Source organism: Sciurus carolinensis, chromosome 3 (genome assembly GCF_902686445.1).
Source record: "Sciurus carolinensis chromosome 3, mSciCar1.2, whole genome shotgun sequence".
Lineage (NCBI taxonomy): Eukaryota > Metazoa > Chordata > Mammalia > Rodentia > Sciuridae > Sciurus > Sciurus carolinensis.
In genome coordinates, this window is record NC_062215.1 from 163931611 (window position 1) to 163950599 (window position 18989).

Genomic DNA, 18989 nt, shown 5'->3' on the forward strand with positions numbered 1-18989 from the left:
TCTTGGGCTGTCCAGTTAATAACCCTAAGGACCATCCAGCTGGCTTACTCTAGGATCATTATGACAGTCTGGCACAAATAGGAATCTTATTTCTTCCTATAACACTGCTAACCAACTCCTGATTCTGAGTGCTACCACAGTCCTAAAACTTCTCCCAACCACAACTTCACAATCTGGTGGTCTCTGACTCTAACGAGAAGAAGAACTAATTTATTGATAATTTTCTGTGAGCCAGGCACTATGTTAATGTGCTTTAACACAATTTTTATTAAATTTCAAAATGTACCAGTGTGACAAGATAGTAGATCCATTTAGAATTGATAAAACTAGAGGTCTTATGGATTGGGAGCATTTAGACATTGAGTAACTACTGTGTATTAAGGACCCTGTTGTGCTTCTGTCATTGTTATTCCTGATCTTCTTTATCATATGATGCAGACAGAACATAGTAATATTTGTATGGCCCGGTTGGGTAAGCAGTCTGGCCTAAAGATCCTGCCATTGGCTACTGTAAAGACTGTAGGGATCATTATCTCAGTATATCTGTAATTTAGTCACGAGAGACACTGGTTGGGAAACTTTGATGTATATACCTCATCTCAGTTAGGGATCTTCATGACATCCCTGTGAGGTAGGTGTTTTATCCTCATTTGATAAAAGAGGAACTTGAGGCTTAACCACATTTGAGTATCATTGCCTGTGACCGGTCACATAGCAGTAAGTGACAGAACTTGGAACCATCAACTCTGAATGTCTTAATTTTTTCTGTAATTAAACTTACCCCCTAAATCTGAAACTTTAGCAAATGGTAGAGCAGTAAATAACTATTTTATCTTTTTGGCCTGTTAAATGGTATACGTCCCTTGGAGACCAGTTGTATCTACTCTTCTCTGCCATGATTTTTTTTTTTTTTTTTTTTGTACCAGGGATTGAACCCAGGGGCGCTTAACCACTGAGCCACATCCCCAGCCCATTTTGTATTTTATTTAGATTCAGGGTTTCACTGAGTTGCTCAGGGCCTTGCTAAATTGCTGAGTCTAACTTTGAACTTGAAATCCTCCTATCTCAGCCTCCTGAGCTGCTGGGATTATGGGCATGTGCCACTGTGCCCGACCTGTTCCATGATTTTAAACCACAAAAGTATAATAACAAACACCTGGTTGTGGGTCTGAGAAACCATAATGGTGTGTTCCATACTCAGCAATCTCCATGTTGGAACATGGAGTTTCCAGACCTCTAACTCCCAGATGACTTCTGAAGTCTTTGACCTAATGCTGCCCTTGGCAGCCTTTCTCCTCCAAACCTTTTGTGCAGCCGTGAATAGTAAACTAAAATATTAATGGCAGTGACTTAACAGATATTCCTAAGTCACACAGCAGGACCACTTAGGTTCAATCTTAGCAACTCTCCTCAGAGGGATATGTGCTCAAGGGTGCATTATGCCTAGAGGGAAAAAGAAAAACAACTTTGGAGTCAGAATGCTTATAGCTTTGAACCCTAAGATTCTTTATTTTTAGTTGATTTTTCTCTTAATAAGAGGGAGAGTAAGAAATTTAGCCCTTTCTTGACTGAGGAAAAGCCAAAAGGTTAAAGGGTGGGAGACGGGGTGAGTCACCACGTACCAAGTGATGCAATGTCGGCTTCTATAAACGCTGACTCTTCAGCACTGCCAGCCTTCCCCAGGAAAAATGCTTCCTCTCGTTGGGCATCATCTTAATATTTCATTCAAGTGGGCCATAGATTAATGTTGCCATTTCTTTGTTCTGTGCTTTTGTTTTCTAGAGGTGAGGAATGGTTGTCATTTCTTTTTCGTTTCCTGGCTACAGTTTCAAAGTGAAAGATCAGAAGCAATTTACATTTTCATCTAACTCTTTTCTCACATTCTAAACCCACTGCCTCTCCATAAGTTCACTTGATGCCTCTGTAGAGATAGACACCCAGCATGCATTCCCTGTCCCATATGTATGACTTTGGAACCTCCTCCTTTATTTTTTTCTTTTGATACTGAGCATAGGAGCCAGGACCTTGCATGTAAGGCAAGCAGTCTACTACTCAGCTACATCCCAGCCCTTTTTACTTTTATTTTGAGGCAGTGTCTCACTAAGTTAAGGCTGGCCTCAAACTTGGCAATCCTGAGTAGCTGGGATTACAGTGTGTCGTTGTACTTGACTGGGGTGGAACTTTGTATTATGATTCATATAGGTTGATTTTTTTTTTTTTCACCAACAGGATTAACATGCTAAATAGAAGCTAATTTTTTTTGAAGATGTTGTTTAGCCTCTGCATCAGCTTTTTAATAATCATATACCATGTTATCTGGTCCATTATTTTCCAGTAACCCTAGAGAGCAACTCAGTCTTGGTTTCTTTCATAAGTGAGAGAACAGAGAGAACATAAAAGATGTGTACTTGATTGAGAGGTCTTGAGCAAATTGGGCTAAAATAAATGTGGAAATGCATACATCTTGTTTACTGGGTTATAAAACAAAGCAGGATCACTCGAGTTATGGGAAGTTCACTGCTAAAGCAGTAGCGTCTTCATTGATTTTTTACTATTGGCTTTGAAGAGGAGAAAATTAATTTCTCACTGGGGGGTGGTAGTTAACCATTATTGTTAATAGATATGTTGTGCTTCCTAGGTATTAACAGAATTTATCAGATAGAAGTGCATGTGCCAGGCTAAGCCAGGAATCATAGAAAAAGTAACAGGCAGTCAGTTGTCTTGCCTCCAGTTTTTTCCGGTCTGACCTCTTGTTTTATCTGTAGCAGTTCTAAGAGTTTAGTAGGATCATTTGTATTCTCCCATTTTATAGACAAGAAAATGAGAAAACAAGGGTATATGAATGTTAATTTGTTCCAAAACATGAGCATGATGAAAAAGCTAAAAAAAGTATTGACTATTCTCAGTGATTTCAGTGTTATTTTGTGCTACACTTTCTATGTAAGCACAGAGCTGGGATTGCAAAACAAAACTAAGGTAGAACCAGAGAGGAATTCATAAAGGAGAGTATTAAGTACTTGGATGATGTGAGGAAGCAGGTAGAATATGTGGAAGACTTGCAGGTGGTCTTTGAAAGAGAATAGAACTTGCTGTTTTGTTTTATGGCCCAAAACCATCCTTTCACTTTAAGCAAATTAAATCATTCTACATTATACTTAGCCATTTTCCTGTTGAATTTGTTGCCCCCATCACCACTGTTGGGGAGCCATTGACCAAAAGATGGTGTTTCATAGTTCACATATACATGTTCCCAGTGGATTCAGAATTGAAAGTGAGCACTGGTCATGGCAAGGGATTAAACAACAGGTAAAAAACAAAACTAACTGTCCTTCCTTTTTTTTTTTTTTTTTTTTTTTTTTTTAATTTTCTACCTTAAGCAAGTCTGAACATTCAGGTACACATGAATTTTGTACTGTGTATAACAGTAAGCCTGAGGTTTTATACAGAATGGTTGGATTGTAAGTAAAGCACAGAAGCCTGTGCAAGTCCCCTTGAAGGCAGCAGCGGTATAGTTAACTCAAGGCCTTTTTGTTTTGTTTTACAGAAATAAACCAGAAGCAGTAGAAGTAACATTTGCAGGTAAGTGTCTTTCAACCTTAGTAAGAAAGGGTACAATAGAAAATAAAATTGTTCCTAAAATAAACTTTAATATCTTGGATCCTGTTCCTTGATTGTCAAGTCTTTTTTAAGTTTTTTGTTTGCTGTTTGGTTTTTATTGGGGGAGCAGGGGAGAACTAGGGATTTAATTCAGGAGTGCTTTACATTGAACTAGGTCCTCAACCTTTTTTATTTTTGAGACAGGGCCTTACTAAGTTGTGAGGGCCTTCATAAATTGCTGATGCTGGTCTTAAATTTGTGATCCTCCTATCTCAGCCTCCAGAGTAGCTGGGATTACAGGTGTACACCACCGGGCCCAGCTGAGGTCTTTGTTTTAGATGACCACTTCATGAATTCATTGATGACTGACTTCAGAGTTTGGTAAACTATGTAAGATTACTTGCTGTTGTCTTAGAAGTTTGGGTTCATTTTGTTGTACAAAGTAAGTTCTTTTTACTTTGGAAATACCACAGTATTCTCTTCTTCTACTAGCCATCATCTTAGTTTGCCAAGTATAGAGTTGTGGGGAGACAAGAGCATGCTAGAGCCCTGTTTAAGTCAGAGAGAGAACTGCTTTCTGTTACCTGTAAAGAATTGCATGTTGATACAACTCTCTTGCTCTTCGAACTTTAAGGACTTTTATTATCACTCTCTATAAAGTACAAGTGCTTGTCTAGATGATCTTGAAAGATTTCTACAGCTCTGAAGTGCCATGTGTGACTTGGAAGGCAGGCACTGTCCTTGTCCCCTTCTCCTAACTAGCAATGCCAGATCTCCCTCTGATTCTCTTTCCAACTCTCTGTGCGATGGCACTCAGCACCTAGCTCCAGAATTACACATACTGAATCAGTTCACTGTAATGCAGGAAGACAGAATCCAAAATGGGCAGAGGCCTGTAGATTAGAAGAGGTTTAAATGATAACCATATGCAGTAGGTATATCTTGGGTAAGACACGATTTTTACAGAATTTTTGAGACAATTAACTGTATATTTAATAATATTGTTGTTTTTAAAAATTAGGCCTGCCACTGAGCTACATCCTCAGCCTTTTTTTATTTTTTATTTTGAGACAGGGTCTCACTAAGTTACTGAGGCTGACCTCAAACTTGCAATTCTCCTGCCTCAGCCTCCAGAGCCGCTGAGATTACAGGTGTGCAACACTATTCCCAGCTTGTAGTTGTTTTTATCTCCTAAAGATATGTTCTGAAGTATATATAGGTCAAATGGCATGATGTCTAGAATTCACTTCAAAATAAATCATTGGGGAAGAGTCTAAATGAAACAAGATAGACCACATGTTGATAATTGTAGAAGCTGCTTGGTGGGGTGAGAGTTCATTATTACACTGCTCTTTCTACTTTCACACATTTAAAATGCATCACAAGCCAGATGTGGTGGCATACTCCTATATCTCAGCAACTTAAGAGGCTGAGGCAGAGAGGATCCCAAGTTCAAGGCTGGCCTCCTCAATTTAACAAGACCGTAAGCAACTTAGACCCTGACTCAAGATAAAAAAACAAAAAGGGCTAAGGATGTAACTCAGTGGTAAAGCACCCAGGGCTCAATCCCCAGTACCAAAAAAAAAAAAAAAAAAAAGCATCACAATAGAAGTGTTGGGGGGGGGGGAGTTGTGTGTGTGTGTTTAAAGTTCCTTTAGCCCCAAGCTGTGGTTAGAGTAAGAATAGCTTTGGCACTGAGCAAATCTGTGCTGTTGTTTCTGCTGACTTCCCACAGTATTCATTTTATTAGTCTGCTTATCAGAGGTCTTCCTTGTGGCCTGCTCTGAGATAGGTGCTTAGATTATTTCCTATTCTTGGGGTAAGAAATCTTACTTGCTTTCCTCACAGATTTTGATGGGGTCCTCTACCATATTTCAAACCCTAATGGAGACAAAACAAAAGTGATGGTCAGTATTTCTTTGAAATTCTACAAGGAACTTCAGGCACATGGTGCTGATGAGGTAAGAGTTCCACATCATTTTCCTTAGGACTTTTGTTTCTTGTTTATGTTTTGTTGGTAGCTTGCCACTCTTAGAAGATCAATGGCCCTAAATCACCCCTATGGGCACCAGCCATTCCACACAGCTTGCCCACCTAACCAGGGGCTTTAACTCCATTTCCTATTATGATGTAAAGAAATATGTTTCCTAGGAAAGGTTTTGGTTCTTTATTTGCTTGCTTTTTATATTGGAGAAATAAAGATGTTCTTTAACCAAAGCTTAATTACTTTATCTTAAAGGGATTTGCCTTTTTCCAAATAACGTAGACTATCAGGATTTTATAAAACAAAACAGCTTAGTTCTCCAAAAACAGAGCAAAGAGTACTTTGTTGACTAGTACAAAAGTAGCTACCAGAGGAATGAGACAGATTCTGTTCTATTTTTATCACATTTTCAAGGCATATGTAACTATGGCTTAAATTTTATGATCTTAGTTTCTTATTCTACAAGTTTAGGCACAAAATTGCCTTTTTAAGTTGTTATTCTTTAGAGCTGACTCTTTAAATTTAATCTTATCTTCCTTATAACTATCTTAGGGGAAATAAGAAATATCCAAATCTTGTGAAACTCTTGGTGACCGTGCCTGATCCACAGCCATCTTGCAGTAGCTAAAGTAGCAGGTTTGGTTCCTGTTGAACTGTAGTTGTTCTGGGGAGAACCATTTATGGAAGAAAGAAAATGCTATTACACCAGTGTGCACACATTGTGGTTGGGTCTCAAAGCAGGAAGTATGACTCAGTTCCTGAATCAGTTTTCAAGCAACTTAGTTTTAACAAACTAGACTCTCCTTAATCTGTTGAGTGAAGATACAGCCATTTGTTTCCTTTCTGAAAAGGATAGTAGCTTTTGGATAATTTTAAAATTAAATAATACAAATGTCTTTGTAAAGGAGTACGGTCAAAAACTTGATAAATTTTTTGGTATAAAAACTAAAATTGGTCTTAACCTAAAAAGAATACCAATAGCCATAGACAATCACTTCTCTTAGTTATTCACTTGCAGTTGATTTGCCCAGTTCCAGGAAAGAAGGAACGTTTATAGAATTTGGATTCAGGGTACTTTAGGAGGAAGACCTAGTCTTGTAAAGTTGATAGCTAACTCTTCACCAAAGAGCACAAGGGAATAAGACAACTACTTGAAAGAAGTGTTAAGCATTTGAACAGATAACTAAAAAGTTGTTTAATCATTTTTCCCTAGACAACCCTTTCTAAAAAGCTAGGTGCAGTAATAATCCTGGAAGGGAAAGCAACATTGAAGTAGTTGTTTTGTTTTGTTTTGCACATGCTATCAAGCACCTTCTTCCAAGCTTCTTCCCCACCTTTCTGAACTAGATTTCTTAAATCTTCTTTCCATTCCCTGCTTTGCTTACAATGGAACTATAGAACACATTGCTATTCTTGTCTCTACCAAAAAGGTCAAAGAGCCAGCCCCACCCACTCAAGTGGGTGGAGTAAGTAACATTCAGTGTTGGAACAGAGTGCACAGTAAATGGCTCCCTGGGTTGGTTGAATAGTGACCAGCCTGTGGTAACCACAGGAAGCTTGTTACTTTGTCAAGGCCCTTTTTAAAGGCTTTTTAAACCTCTTCTGCTGCTAATGTGGGAACATTAACAGCAGTGAATGACAGGTTGCCTCCACCCATCTCCACCCATCTCCTGGTGTCAGGTGGAGAGAAGTGGCACAAATTTAAATGTGAATCACAGTGAAAAATGCAAATGAAGTAAGAGGGAATGACTGGTAATGCCAAGGAGAGGATGCAGAGGAGTTGAACAGTGTATAAACTTGGCCCTAAGTACTGTATAGGTCTCAGTTTTAACTTAGTAAGCTTGGAGTTAAACTGAATTGAAGGGGCTATGGTTTCTCACACATCTAATTTCCCCTTCCTCCAAGTACCAGTAGTATGCAGTGCAGAATTACAACTCAGATAGCACACTGGTTCAAATTCTTGTGGTTGTGGATGTTACTTTCCCCAAACTCTTTAGGAGAAGTGGCACATGGGACACCTGAAGGTCAAATTCCTGTGTGCCACCAACAAACTCTGTGACCTTGAATTCATCCCTTCAGTTCCATTCTGTAAAAGATCCCTTGTAGTGCTGCCCAGATTATCACTAACTAGGAACTACACATGGCATTACTTAACCTATTGCCTTTGAAATTGTGATCATAGATCCAGGCTGTAGCCCAAATTTTCAGATTGGAAATTTCTTCTAGCTATTGGAAGATTATTAAATAAACATGTAAAATATTAGGAGATTATTGTTCTGTGGACTATTTGCAGGCTGTCACCTAAGATATTTCCAAAGAATATATAAGAATGGGCACAGACTTGTGGAGATAACTTAGTGGTAGAATGCTTGCTTGGCATGTGTGAGGTCTTGGATCCCCAGCACCACCAAAAATAAAATGGGTTATAAGAGAAGAACCTCACCGTCTAATAATTTTCAAATGAAACACAAAATACATGGTTTATTCCTGGGGTTTGTTTGTTTTTAGTACTAGAGAGTACTTTGGACATAGATGAAAAGAAAAATACCATTCCTTCAGATGGTTATCGCTCTGCTGAGAACACAACAGTGCATAAGACAAGGGCCTGCTCACATGGAACAGGACTCTAGTGCTACCTGTGTTCACAGTGCTTTTCTCTGGCTACTAAAACTCTTTAAAACATGTATGTATAACTCTATTAAGATAAAAGCTTGTGCTTTTCATTTTTAATTTTGTAATTCAGCATAAATTAAATACTCCAATATCCCAGAAAATACTTATTTGTGGTGAGAGAGTTAAGAAATAGACTGGCTGCCTGTAAACAAAATCCTGCAACCTGTTACTTTATTGAGTTTTAGTATACTGGCCTCATTTTTACCTTCTGAGGAATACTGATGACTTTTCTCTCCCATAAGTTTTCAATGAGGTTTAGTAAATAGTCCAACTCTATGTTTTTACTTAAAGTACAAAGACTGCTAAGTGCTGAAAAACTTACTAGATTGGTACTGACTTTAATAGCTACTTCTTTTCTATCTCCAAATAGCTGCCTGTCTGCTGCTTAATGTATCCCATATAACTTTTAAGTCAGAACTGTTCCTTTTGAAATAAAAAGTATGTTTCTTTATGTAATTCAAGAAGCAGATTCCACCAAGCGGAGCAGCCATACTGACAAAGAAAAAACAGGAACATGTAAATGGGCCTCTGGTTTTGTCATTTACTTCAAAAAGCTGAAAAACAGCCAGCAATAAGTAGTTGGTTTGGGGGCAAAGCCAAGTAGAGTGCGTCCAACTAGTCCAGCCAGTGTTAGTAACTGGCTGAGATTCCATTATCTACTGTCCTGTCTTAAAAGCTTTTAAGTCAGTTCCCAACAATCCTGATTTTTTTTCTCTGTTCACCTGAGTTAGTGATTTGGCCTACGTCTAGTTGGTAACTAACCATCTGTTCTCTAGGCTGGCAGTTGTCATCCTTCTGCTCTCAAAAACAAAAGATGATTAAGTACAGTGCAGGATGTGAAGGAGAACAGAGAGTGACTGAGTCTGGTCAAGTCTTTGAAAGACAGCTCCTAAACTAACAGCTTCTGAATTTCAGTCCAGTTTGCAGAGGGACCTGTTTGGTGACTTCAATAAATTTGCTTCCCTCTCTAGCTTTCCACCTGCCAAATAAAAGTTAAGAATAATACTGGCTGAGAAGAACTTGTCAAGTACTTTGAGCCTCAGAAATATTGAAATTTTCATGGACTTTGGATTGACTTTTTTTTTTTTTCCCCCCTCCTAGTTATTAAAGAGAGTGTACGGGAGTTTCTTGGTAAATCCAGAATCAGGTATGTAGTCATGTGAGCAACTATGGAATAATATGAAAAGAGACATGTCCTGTTTGTATTATGATTTTCCTAACCAGAGGATTTTATTTAAATATTATTTATTTTACAAACCTCTCTGCAAAGGCCCAGTCCCAGTTCCACTCCCTCCATAGAAATAGCCTTTAAAGCATTCTGGGGCTGGGGATATAGCTTGGTTGGTAGAGTGCTTGGAAGCACAAGGACCTGGATTCAATCCCTAGCACAGCAAAAAAAAAAAAAAAAAAGCAGTCTGTTTTGGGGTATGTAGAACTGATGTATCTTATTAGCATTTACTTGATGGGACCAAAATGATTCTTCCTTAATCTTTCAGCCTGTGTGTTGCCTCTGTTGACTATGGTAATTAAAATGTCTCTGAGAAGACTGATGAGCAAATACTGATTCCACTCACAGCCCCTGGCCATACCATTCCCTGTATACTGTGTATTTGGAGAAGAAATAGAAATATTCACCAACACTATTTTCGTATTTTCAAGTAACAAAAATATCAGCCCCTTCTTTAATCCATTTTCTGATAGATGACCTCTGCCTTTCTTCAAAGGAATTGAAATGCACCGTGCCATTCATGAGTATCAGAGCTATGTTCTTCTGCTTTAAAGAAGGTTTAATGTGTAAAGATGGGATAGCATTTTTAACCCCTATGATACAATGGCATGCCTCAGCTTCAGAGGTAGCAGGGCCCCAGAATGAGATCCACATAGTAAGTCCATTTGAACACAGTATTTATTCCTCAAATATTGTTACTTTATACCTTGACTTTCAGACTTTTCTGAGGAGGACAGTCTTTCCCTGACCCCATTTTAATTTGATAAATTCACAACATGACTACATGACTGCCTCCTGATCCCATTAGAATTCACATCTCCTATACTTTTGCTTTTGGCCGGGGACAAATCTAATAAAGGTGCCTTTGGAATGTGCCATGTTACTAGGGGTATTTGTGGATGGAAGCTTTTGTTTTGAGAGGCTGCCAAGGATCAAACCCCGGGTCTCACGTATGCTAGGCAAGTGCTGTACACTGAGCAACATTCCTAGACCCTGGATGGAAGCCTTTGGAGGCCATAAAGAACACTGAAATATGTTAATCTCCTAATTAATGTAACAAATGTATCACAAATAAAAACCAAGATAAGTAACACTGTAGGCTTGAAGAGGAATCTGGAATTTAAGAGAGGAATAAAGAAAGAAACATCTGGAACATATGTTAGAACTCTTGAGCATGCTTGTCACAGCCAAGATCCAAACATCGGGAGCTGGTGTTTCCCTCCCTGGGTCTTCTCTTGTATCTCTTGCTACAGCACAAATATTGCTAGATGGCAGATCCTGAGTTCCTATAAGTATAAAGTATAAACATGTGAAAGTAGCATCTTTTCTTCTCTTTGTTTATTGGATTTACTTAGGCAAGTTTGGAAAACTCAGCTGACTATACTAGATTGTTGTTTTTCTTCATTCTCAGTATCCTGTTCATGTCAGAAATCTTATTTAAAGTCAGACTTTAGTTAATAGTTTTATTTTACTTGATTTCATAGACCCAGCAAACCTCTATTTGTTTATTTGGTTTTCAGGTCCCCAAAATGTAACAATGACTGTTATTTAATACTAGAATACCAAAAATATTCTAAGAATTATCTAGAATAAAGATTTACATGGCCCATGCTCTTGAAGAAGTAGATCAGCAAAAAACAGATCTTAGGGATGCTCTTGGAATAAATGAAGTATGTAAGCTTGAGATTTTCAGAATTTTGAGATCCATATAGTTGTGGTGAATGTATTCTCATCAGTTGTCTAGAATGTGAAATGATCCTCAGTGATGTAGATACCCTTGCAAAAACATACATAGACTTTTGGGCACATATTAGTCACTTGATTATATAATCAAGTGGTCCCAGTCCTATTTCCTGGAATTTATAGTCCACATGCAGTAAAGAGGCAGAATGGCCTAATGATCAACAAATGTAGATTTCAGTTCCTTTTCTGCCCCATTTATTGATGCTGTATTCTTTTAATATTTATAATAGTCACCCCATTTACCTACACCTTTTTTTAACAGATGAGGGCATTGTACAGGTTAGGCAGTTTTCTAAGGTCACAAGGTGGTGAGGCCAAGTTTGGACTCCATTCTGTTCTGCTCAAAATAGAGTCTTGTACTTGTTTTTCATGCTGCATTGAGCAAATCACTGCTTCTTTGAACCTCTTTCCCTCTGTAAAATTAGTCCATATGCAGTAAACCTTATCTGGCTAGGCTTTAAAGAATTGTTACAGAAATCAAATGCAGCAAAATTTAAGTTTAAAAAGACACTTCAAAATTTTTACAGGATATACAAATAAAAGCTATTGGGAATGTATATATGAGCAGACACTTGGATTTTCTTCCTTGCCTCTTTCACAGGGGGTTCGCAGTCGTATGTAAAAGGATATGTTTTATTAGAAAGTTACCCCACTCTGACCATGTTGGCACATTAGACCAGCTGAAAAAATTATGTATTTCATTATAGCTTGACATCATGTATGGTCTCCTTTCACAGCTCTCTCAGGAACACTAACATTCTAATCAGATTTTCTAGATTTGACTTCCATTTCATGTTCAGAATGTCTTTGATATTGATTCAAATTTTTGCTTAGTGTTTTTTAATTAGCTATAAATATTTACAGGAACTTTATAAGAATTAAGATTTTTATGGAATTGGCCAACATTCTACTCTTGGTGAAAACTGTAGATACTAAGAGAAAGTGAAATGTCATCAGAACCTGAAAAGTTATTTGTTGTTATTGTAAATTTGTTTTGTTTTTGTTTCTAATGCCTCTAGTCTATTTACTTAAGAAATTTGGTTTGTGTGGGGTTTTTTTGTTTGTTTGTTTTTAACATGACTGCTGGGTGATATTTTTCCCCTTTAGGATACAATGTCTCTTTGCTATATGACCTTGAAAATCTGCCTGCATCCAAGGATTCCATTGTGCATCAGGCTGGCATGTTGAAACGAAATTGTTTTGCCTCAGTCTTTGAGAAATACTTCCAATTCCAAGAAGAGGGCAAGGAAGGAGAGAACAGGGCAGTTATCCATTATAGAGATGACGAGACCATGTGAGTATAAAACCTGTTTGTGGCCATCACACCAGAAAGGTATTTAGTGAAAAGAAATATAGTATAGTTAAACCTTAAACTCTATTGTATGTATCCCCCTGAATTGCTTTTCTCATAAATTTTTCTTTTTTTTAAATTTGTTCTTTTTAGTTATACATGATAGTGTATTTTGACATATTACACATACATGGAGTATAACTTCCCATTCTTGTGGTTGTATATGATGTAGAGTTACACTGGTAGTATATTCATACATGAACACAGGAAAATTATGTCCAGTTCTTTCTGCTCTCTTTCCTGTTCCATCCCCCCTCCCTTCTCTTCATTCCCCTTTGTCTAATCCAAAGTACTTCTATTCAAACCCACCCCCACCTCTGCCCATTGTGTATTAGCATCTGCCTATCAGAGAGAACATTCAGCCTTTGGATATTTGGGATTGGCTTAGTTCATTTAGCATGATAGTCTCTAGTTCTATTCATTTGCCAACAAATACCGTAATTTCATTCCTCTTAATGGCTGAGTAATATTCCATTGTGTATATACAACATTTTCTTTATCCATTCATCTGTTGAAGGACACCTAGGTTGTTGGTTCCATAGCTATTGTGAATTGAGCTGCTATAAATATTGATGTGTCTCATATGGTTTCTTGGACCATAATGTAGGTGGTAGGGGGGAAAATAGGCCACTTTTCCTAATCTCTGTATATCCAGAGTGAACAAAAGATCAAAAGAAAATGCCAGCCTTTCCTTTAAGGCATTAATATTTTGAGTCCTCTTTAAGAGAATATCCCTGAGCTGGGTGTGGTGGCCCTTAAATCTGTAATCCTAGGACTCCTGAGACTGAGGCTAGAGGACTGACAGTTGAAGGCCAACTTGGGAAGCTTAGTTTCAAAAATAAAAAGGGCTGGGAGCGTAACTCAGTAGTAGAGTGCCCCTGGGTTCAATCCCTAGTGTCACAAAAAAAGGAGAGAGAGAGAAAGAATAGTCCAGATCATTAGACAGCATAGGCTGACCATAAGTTAAATGGCTTTCTGAGAATCACTAACTCTAGATTACATGTCATGCCTGATATGCAAGTTAATAAAATCTACTTTTGATGATTTACACTTCCTACCTCCTGGGGATGCATTTATTATACTGACTTTGTTGGCCACAAATACTAATCTCGCAGCATGCCTTTGCTTTATGGATTCAGTGATTCAGAAACTTCAAACTGTAGTCATCTTTACCTGTAGATGAAGTTATTTTTCTTTTCTTGTTTCTCTCGCTTTTTATTTTAAGATGAAGTTATTATCAGACCCCCACTCTGATTCTGTACTTATTCTCCTTGGTTTTGTTCCTCTCAGGTATGTTGAATCTAAAAAGGACAGAGTCACGGTAGTCTTCAGCACAGTGTTTAAGGATGATGACGATGTGGTCATTGGAAAGGTATTCATGCAGGTATGAAGTGGACATCTTGGGGAGAAACAATGGCATGGAGACTTATGTCTGTACCAAAACACACTGCAGGCATAGAAGTAAGAACCAGCGGCTCTGTTGATGTTGGAACTTGCTGAGGGTAACGTCCACCAAAATCCTTGAATGTTATATTTTAGTGGTTTTGACCTTTTGTAGAACAGGGCAAGAGGGTGCATTGGGTATTAAACACATTAACCATAACTGAATATTAAGTATCTATCTTCCAATCATGGGGTCTGTTCTTGGTGTGGTTTGTTGTACGGTCTCTTAGCTGGGTGTGATGGCGCACGCCTATAGTTGCAGCAACTCAGGAGGCTGAGGCAGGAGGATTGTGAGTTCATAGCCAACCTCAGCAAAAGTGAGGTACTAAGCAATTTAGTGAGACCCTGTCTCTAAATAAAATACAAAATAGGAGCTGGGGATGTGGCTCGGTGGTTGAGAGCCTCTGAGTTCAATCCCTGGTACCAAAAAAAAGAATGGTCTATGGTAAATTCTTCAGTACTAGATCACTGCCTTCATAGATGAAATTGTTGACCTGGTGGACAGGCTCATCTTGAGTTGGCGTCACCTGTAGAGTGCCTCCCTAAGAAACAGTTCTTCTGCCAAGAAGAGTAATGGGGGTCTAACAGGACATTTCGTGATTGGAGTTTTGGTATAGTTTGATTCATTTCATCCATTGTAGCTGCGGTATCTTGTCTGCTAGCCAGTTGCTGACTCGGACAAGAGCTCATTGTTCAGGTGGGATCCAGTATTCAGGCTGATAGCTCAGCTTGTGAAATCAAGTACGGTAGTTAAAAATTTTTTAAGACCTTAGTACATTCATTTTGTTCCTTGGCAGGGTAATAAGATTTTAAAATTCTGAAAGAGAATCTTTTTTGCCAAGTGGAGTTGAAAGACAGCTGTGCTTAACATAGTGAGGATATGTATATGTAGCCTTTTAAGTGACTGGGAAATCTTCAGAACTGATGTCCTCAGTTTGATCCATCTCTAGTAGTTTTTTGTGTTTTGGCTAATTAATCAAACTGGTTTGAGAGGCTCTGTGCAGAAAAATTGAAATACTGACACTTTGGCATTTGATAGTGCTAATACACAAATTTTGAAGGTCCTTAAAAGTAAGTCTTGAAACAGGCATTTCATGTATTTTTATGAGAATTGACAGGGAAATTTAATGCAGTAACTTAGAATTGGGCTAAATCCAAACTGAGGAACTAATTTTAAAAGCTATGAAGCATATATTTAGATTTGGATGGGGTTTTTTGTCCCCCCCCCCCATCTTGTTCCATTTTATTCCAGGAAATATCTTAAATTTATTTTAATACTTTAAACAGACTTTATCCTGGAGAGTTTACTGGAGATGCATTCCTTAGGAGATTTTTTTTTCTTTTTCCATATGAATTTAAACTCTTTCCTCAAACTCAAGTAATGGGGTTAGGGACACTTATCTAAAAGAAACCATCTCTCTTTTTTAGTTGTCAATAGATCTTTTATTTTATTTATTTATATATGGTGCTGAGTATCAAACCCAGGGCCTCACACATGCCAGGCAAGCATTCTATCACTGAGCCATAACCCCAGCCCTGAGAAACCATATCTTTTGCATTTTTTGAACTGCCATCATTTCTCATTAGTGACTGTCCATTCGAGGAATGGGAAAAGATTGAGGTCAGAAAGCTGTCTGCCCTGCCACCCTTTCCGGATTCAGAGGCTAGGGTAATTTTTTGGAGATATCCATAACACTGGGCTCTATCTTCATTTCTCCCAAAATAAATCACCTTAAGTATTTTTCCTAGTTTTAGAATTTTAAATTTCTAGGAGAAAGGAGAATAAATGTGCAGTACAGAATGCTGTGACTTTGAAATGCAGTTTGAAGTTCCTAATGGTCATTAATCCACTTGCTGTGGGCCTTTGTGGACTTTCCCCTGCTGGCATGCACAAACAACCCAATCAGAACACAAGTTCTGCTTTTGTCACTTGGCAGGCAGTCTCTGAGGGGTGCTTTCTGCCTTTGGGGGAGTCCTGTTCCCCCACTCACAGAGGTGTCTTGCTGCCAAATGGGAGGTACATTGTCTTTGTGAGCATACCAGCCAAGCCCTGGAGAGAGCCTGGTAGGCCTCATCCTTTCAGACTCATTCCATGAAAAGCAATAGGACCAGCAGTTATGCTCCTGGAGATTAGCATATGGTGAACTAGAATTCTTTTCATTTTATAGAATCTTTAAGTCAAGCCAGTGACTGAGAAAAGTGAAGTAGAAACCACTGATTTCTTTATGTTCTGGGACAAGACAGTTTGGCAGTTCGCCTCTTAGGCAATTGTGAAGGTATATTTTGAGGACACTTTCTACCTGTATTTCCTGAGAACACTGCGTCAGTCAGTAATTTTGGTAGATATTACCAAATTCTTCTCTTCAGGGGATTGTACTGTTTTCTCTGAACTAACAGTAGATGAGTGCCCATTTCTTTCTTTCTTTCTTTCTTTCTTTTTTTTTTTTTTTTTTTTTTTTGGTACTGGGAATTGAAGTCAGGCACTCAGCCACTGAGCCACATCAGGGTCTCACTGAGTTGCTTAGTGTTGAACTCACGATCCTCCTCCTTCAGTCTCCCGAGCTGCTGGGATTACAGGAGTGCTCAGCACCTGGATAGGTCAGTCTGTGTTGCCACGCATGGTGCTGCATGCCTGTAATCCCAGCTCCTCAGGAGGCTGAGGCAGGAAGGATCACAGGTTCAGATTTAGCCAACTTAGCAAGTCTGTAAGCAACCTAGTAAGACTGTCTCAAAATAAAAGGGTTGGGTGTGCGGTCAGTGGTTAAGTGCCCTTGGGTTCTATCCCTGGCACCGAAAAAAATATATATATATTTTCTGTTAAAGACCATGTGTTTTTCTTTTCTTCTGAAATGTCTCTGTGTCCTTTGCTCATTTTTCTGTTGAGTCAATATTCTCATTTCTGCATATACTAGAGAAGTTAGCCTTTCATCTTCATCTGATGAGAATGACAGCTATTTTTTCTAGTTTGTCCAACTGTGTTTTATGGGATTTTTGTCTCCATGTGGAAGTTTTGTATTTATGTAATCAAATTGATCAGCTTTCTCTTTTATGGCTTCTAGATTTTGAGTCAAAGTTAGAAAGCCCTCCCTTCTCGAAGGTTATATTTAGTATTTTTACAGTTTTATGTTTTACATAAGAAAATATTTTTTCTGTTTGGAGTTTCTCCTCGTATATGCTTTGAAAGATGGATCTGTCTTTTTTTCTGAATGGCTGCCATTGATGCCAGGAGAAGTTATTAAAAGTCTATACTTGCCAGGCACAGTGGTACATACCTGTAATCCCAGCAACTTGAGAGGCTGAGACCAGAAGATTGCAAGTCCAAGACTATCCTCAGCAACGTAGCAAAACCCAGTTTCATAAAAGGACTGGGGCACAGTGGTCCATGCCTGTAATCCCAGCGGCTCAGGAGACTGAGACAGGAGGATCACAAATTCAAAACCAGCCTCAGCAACAGTGAGGCACTAACCAACTCAATGAGACCCTGTCTCTAAATAAAATACAAAATAAACAGCCTATGATTATGCCCTGATTTAAGATGCTACTTTTATCATGCACATTTATCATATACTAAATTGCTATATCTATTTGTATTTGTTCTGAATTTCCTATGATAAATTATACTTTGATGAAAGAAATAGTATCCTTATAATCAAAAAACATCCTAACCATAGGGAAAAAAGGAAGGCAGTATGGTTGGTTTACATGTAATAAAGACACTGACAAAGATGGCCCTGTTGAGACAGATTTGTTGTTTTTTAAGTACAATTTAAGAGAGAGAACCGAGAAGCATTGACATCAGATTAAAATGTATTATTTTCTATACACAGACTGAAATGCTATTAAGTCACCACAGGTTTACAGATTTCCCCATCTGTTGTGAGTAACACATGATTACCTGTGATTTTGAGACTTTTAAGACTGAGAGACACTGAATAAACACAAGAAAATACAGGCATTTATTTGTTCTATTTGATCCCCTAAGGCTAAAGAGTAGAAACAATAGAAATTAGAAAACTTCCCAACCCTTTTGTAGAATTAAAGTCATTTTCCAAAGAAGGACAATTTCAGAAACTTTGCTTTGGGATTATCATTTGGGATGATCTTGACTCCTCCTCTGCCTCCCCAGTTATTTTTCAATTGTGCAACAAACTGTTGAGAAGGAAGCTAACCTAACACAGCTTATAGTCATCTCTTCCACAAACGTTCTGAAGCCAGGCAGCACTTGTTTGGAGGCTGTATATAAAATAGGCAGGATGTCAGATTCTGTTCTGTGGGACTCCCTACACATTGTCCATCCTTTGCTAAGGCCTTGCTAATCAGGGTGTGTTCCTACCTGCAAATGGAAAGAAACATGCTTCTTACTCCTTTTGTGGTGCAGTGATCCTGTATCAGCTGGGGCCAGAGCACTTTCTCTCCTCCAGCAGGCCTGTGCTGGAAAGCTTCTTTGAAGGACAGAGGAATAGAAACAAAGATGAATAAAGCAGGAGCTGTGGCTTAAAGAACTCAACCTGGTAGGGAAGCCATATGCATTCATATAAAGTGTTATAGAAATTTTGTAGAAAAGAAGTGGCAGCACCAACAAGAGGACAGCCAGCTCTCCCTGGCTATTGGAGGTGGCATTATAGAGGAGGTAGTAAGTGGGCAGCAGCAAAAGAACATAGCAAATCAAACGACTTATGTGACCCTGCTTTCAGGTTCTTCAACCTCAGAGCTTTGGAATGCCCTCAGCTCCACACTTCTGCCCTGTCTTAGGTTTGCTCAATGAATGAGGTCTTTTTTTTTTTTTTTTTTTTTTTTTGATGGGGGGTGGAGTGCTGGGAATTGAACCCAGGACTTGGTACATGCTGTGTACCACTGAGGTGTACCCCTAGACTACTCCTGCAATGAATTTGAATCATCCTGTGTGCTAGAAAGTTAGCAAAGGGATGCCTTACATCTCTCTTTTTTTTTTTTTTTTTGCGGTGCTGGGG

The 18989-nt window shown here is 38.5% G+C and overlaps 1 protein-coding gene across 2 annotated transcripts in view; it reads left to right on the forward strand.

The window, feature by feature from the left end:
- The window catches only part of Arpc2 (actin related protein 2/3 complex subunit 2), a 30455-nt gene that overhangs the window by 4889 nt on the left and 6577 nt on the right, over nt 1-18989 (forward strand). For both annotated transcript variants that reach the window (XM_047544223.1, XM_047544224.1), the window contains exons 3-7: nt 3545-3579; nt 5446-5558; nt 9356-9401; nt 12333-12519; nt 13867-13960. In XM_047544223.1, coding sequence (XP_047400179.1) covers nt 3545-3579; nt 5446-5558; nt 9356-9401; nt 12333-12519; nt 13867-13960 — 475 coding nt within the window. The remainder of the gene's footprint in view (nt 1-3544; nt 3580-5445; nt 5559-9355; nt 9402-12332; nt 12520-13866; nt 13961-18989) is intronic.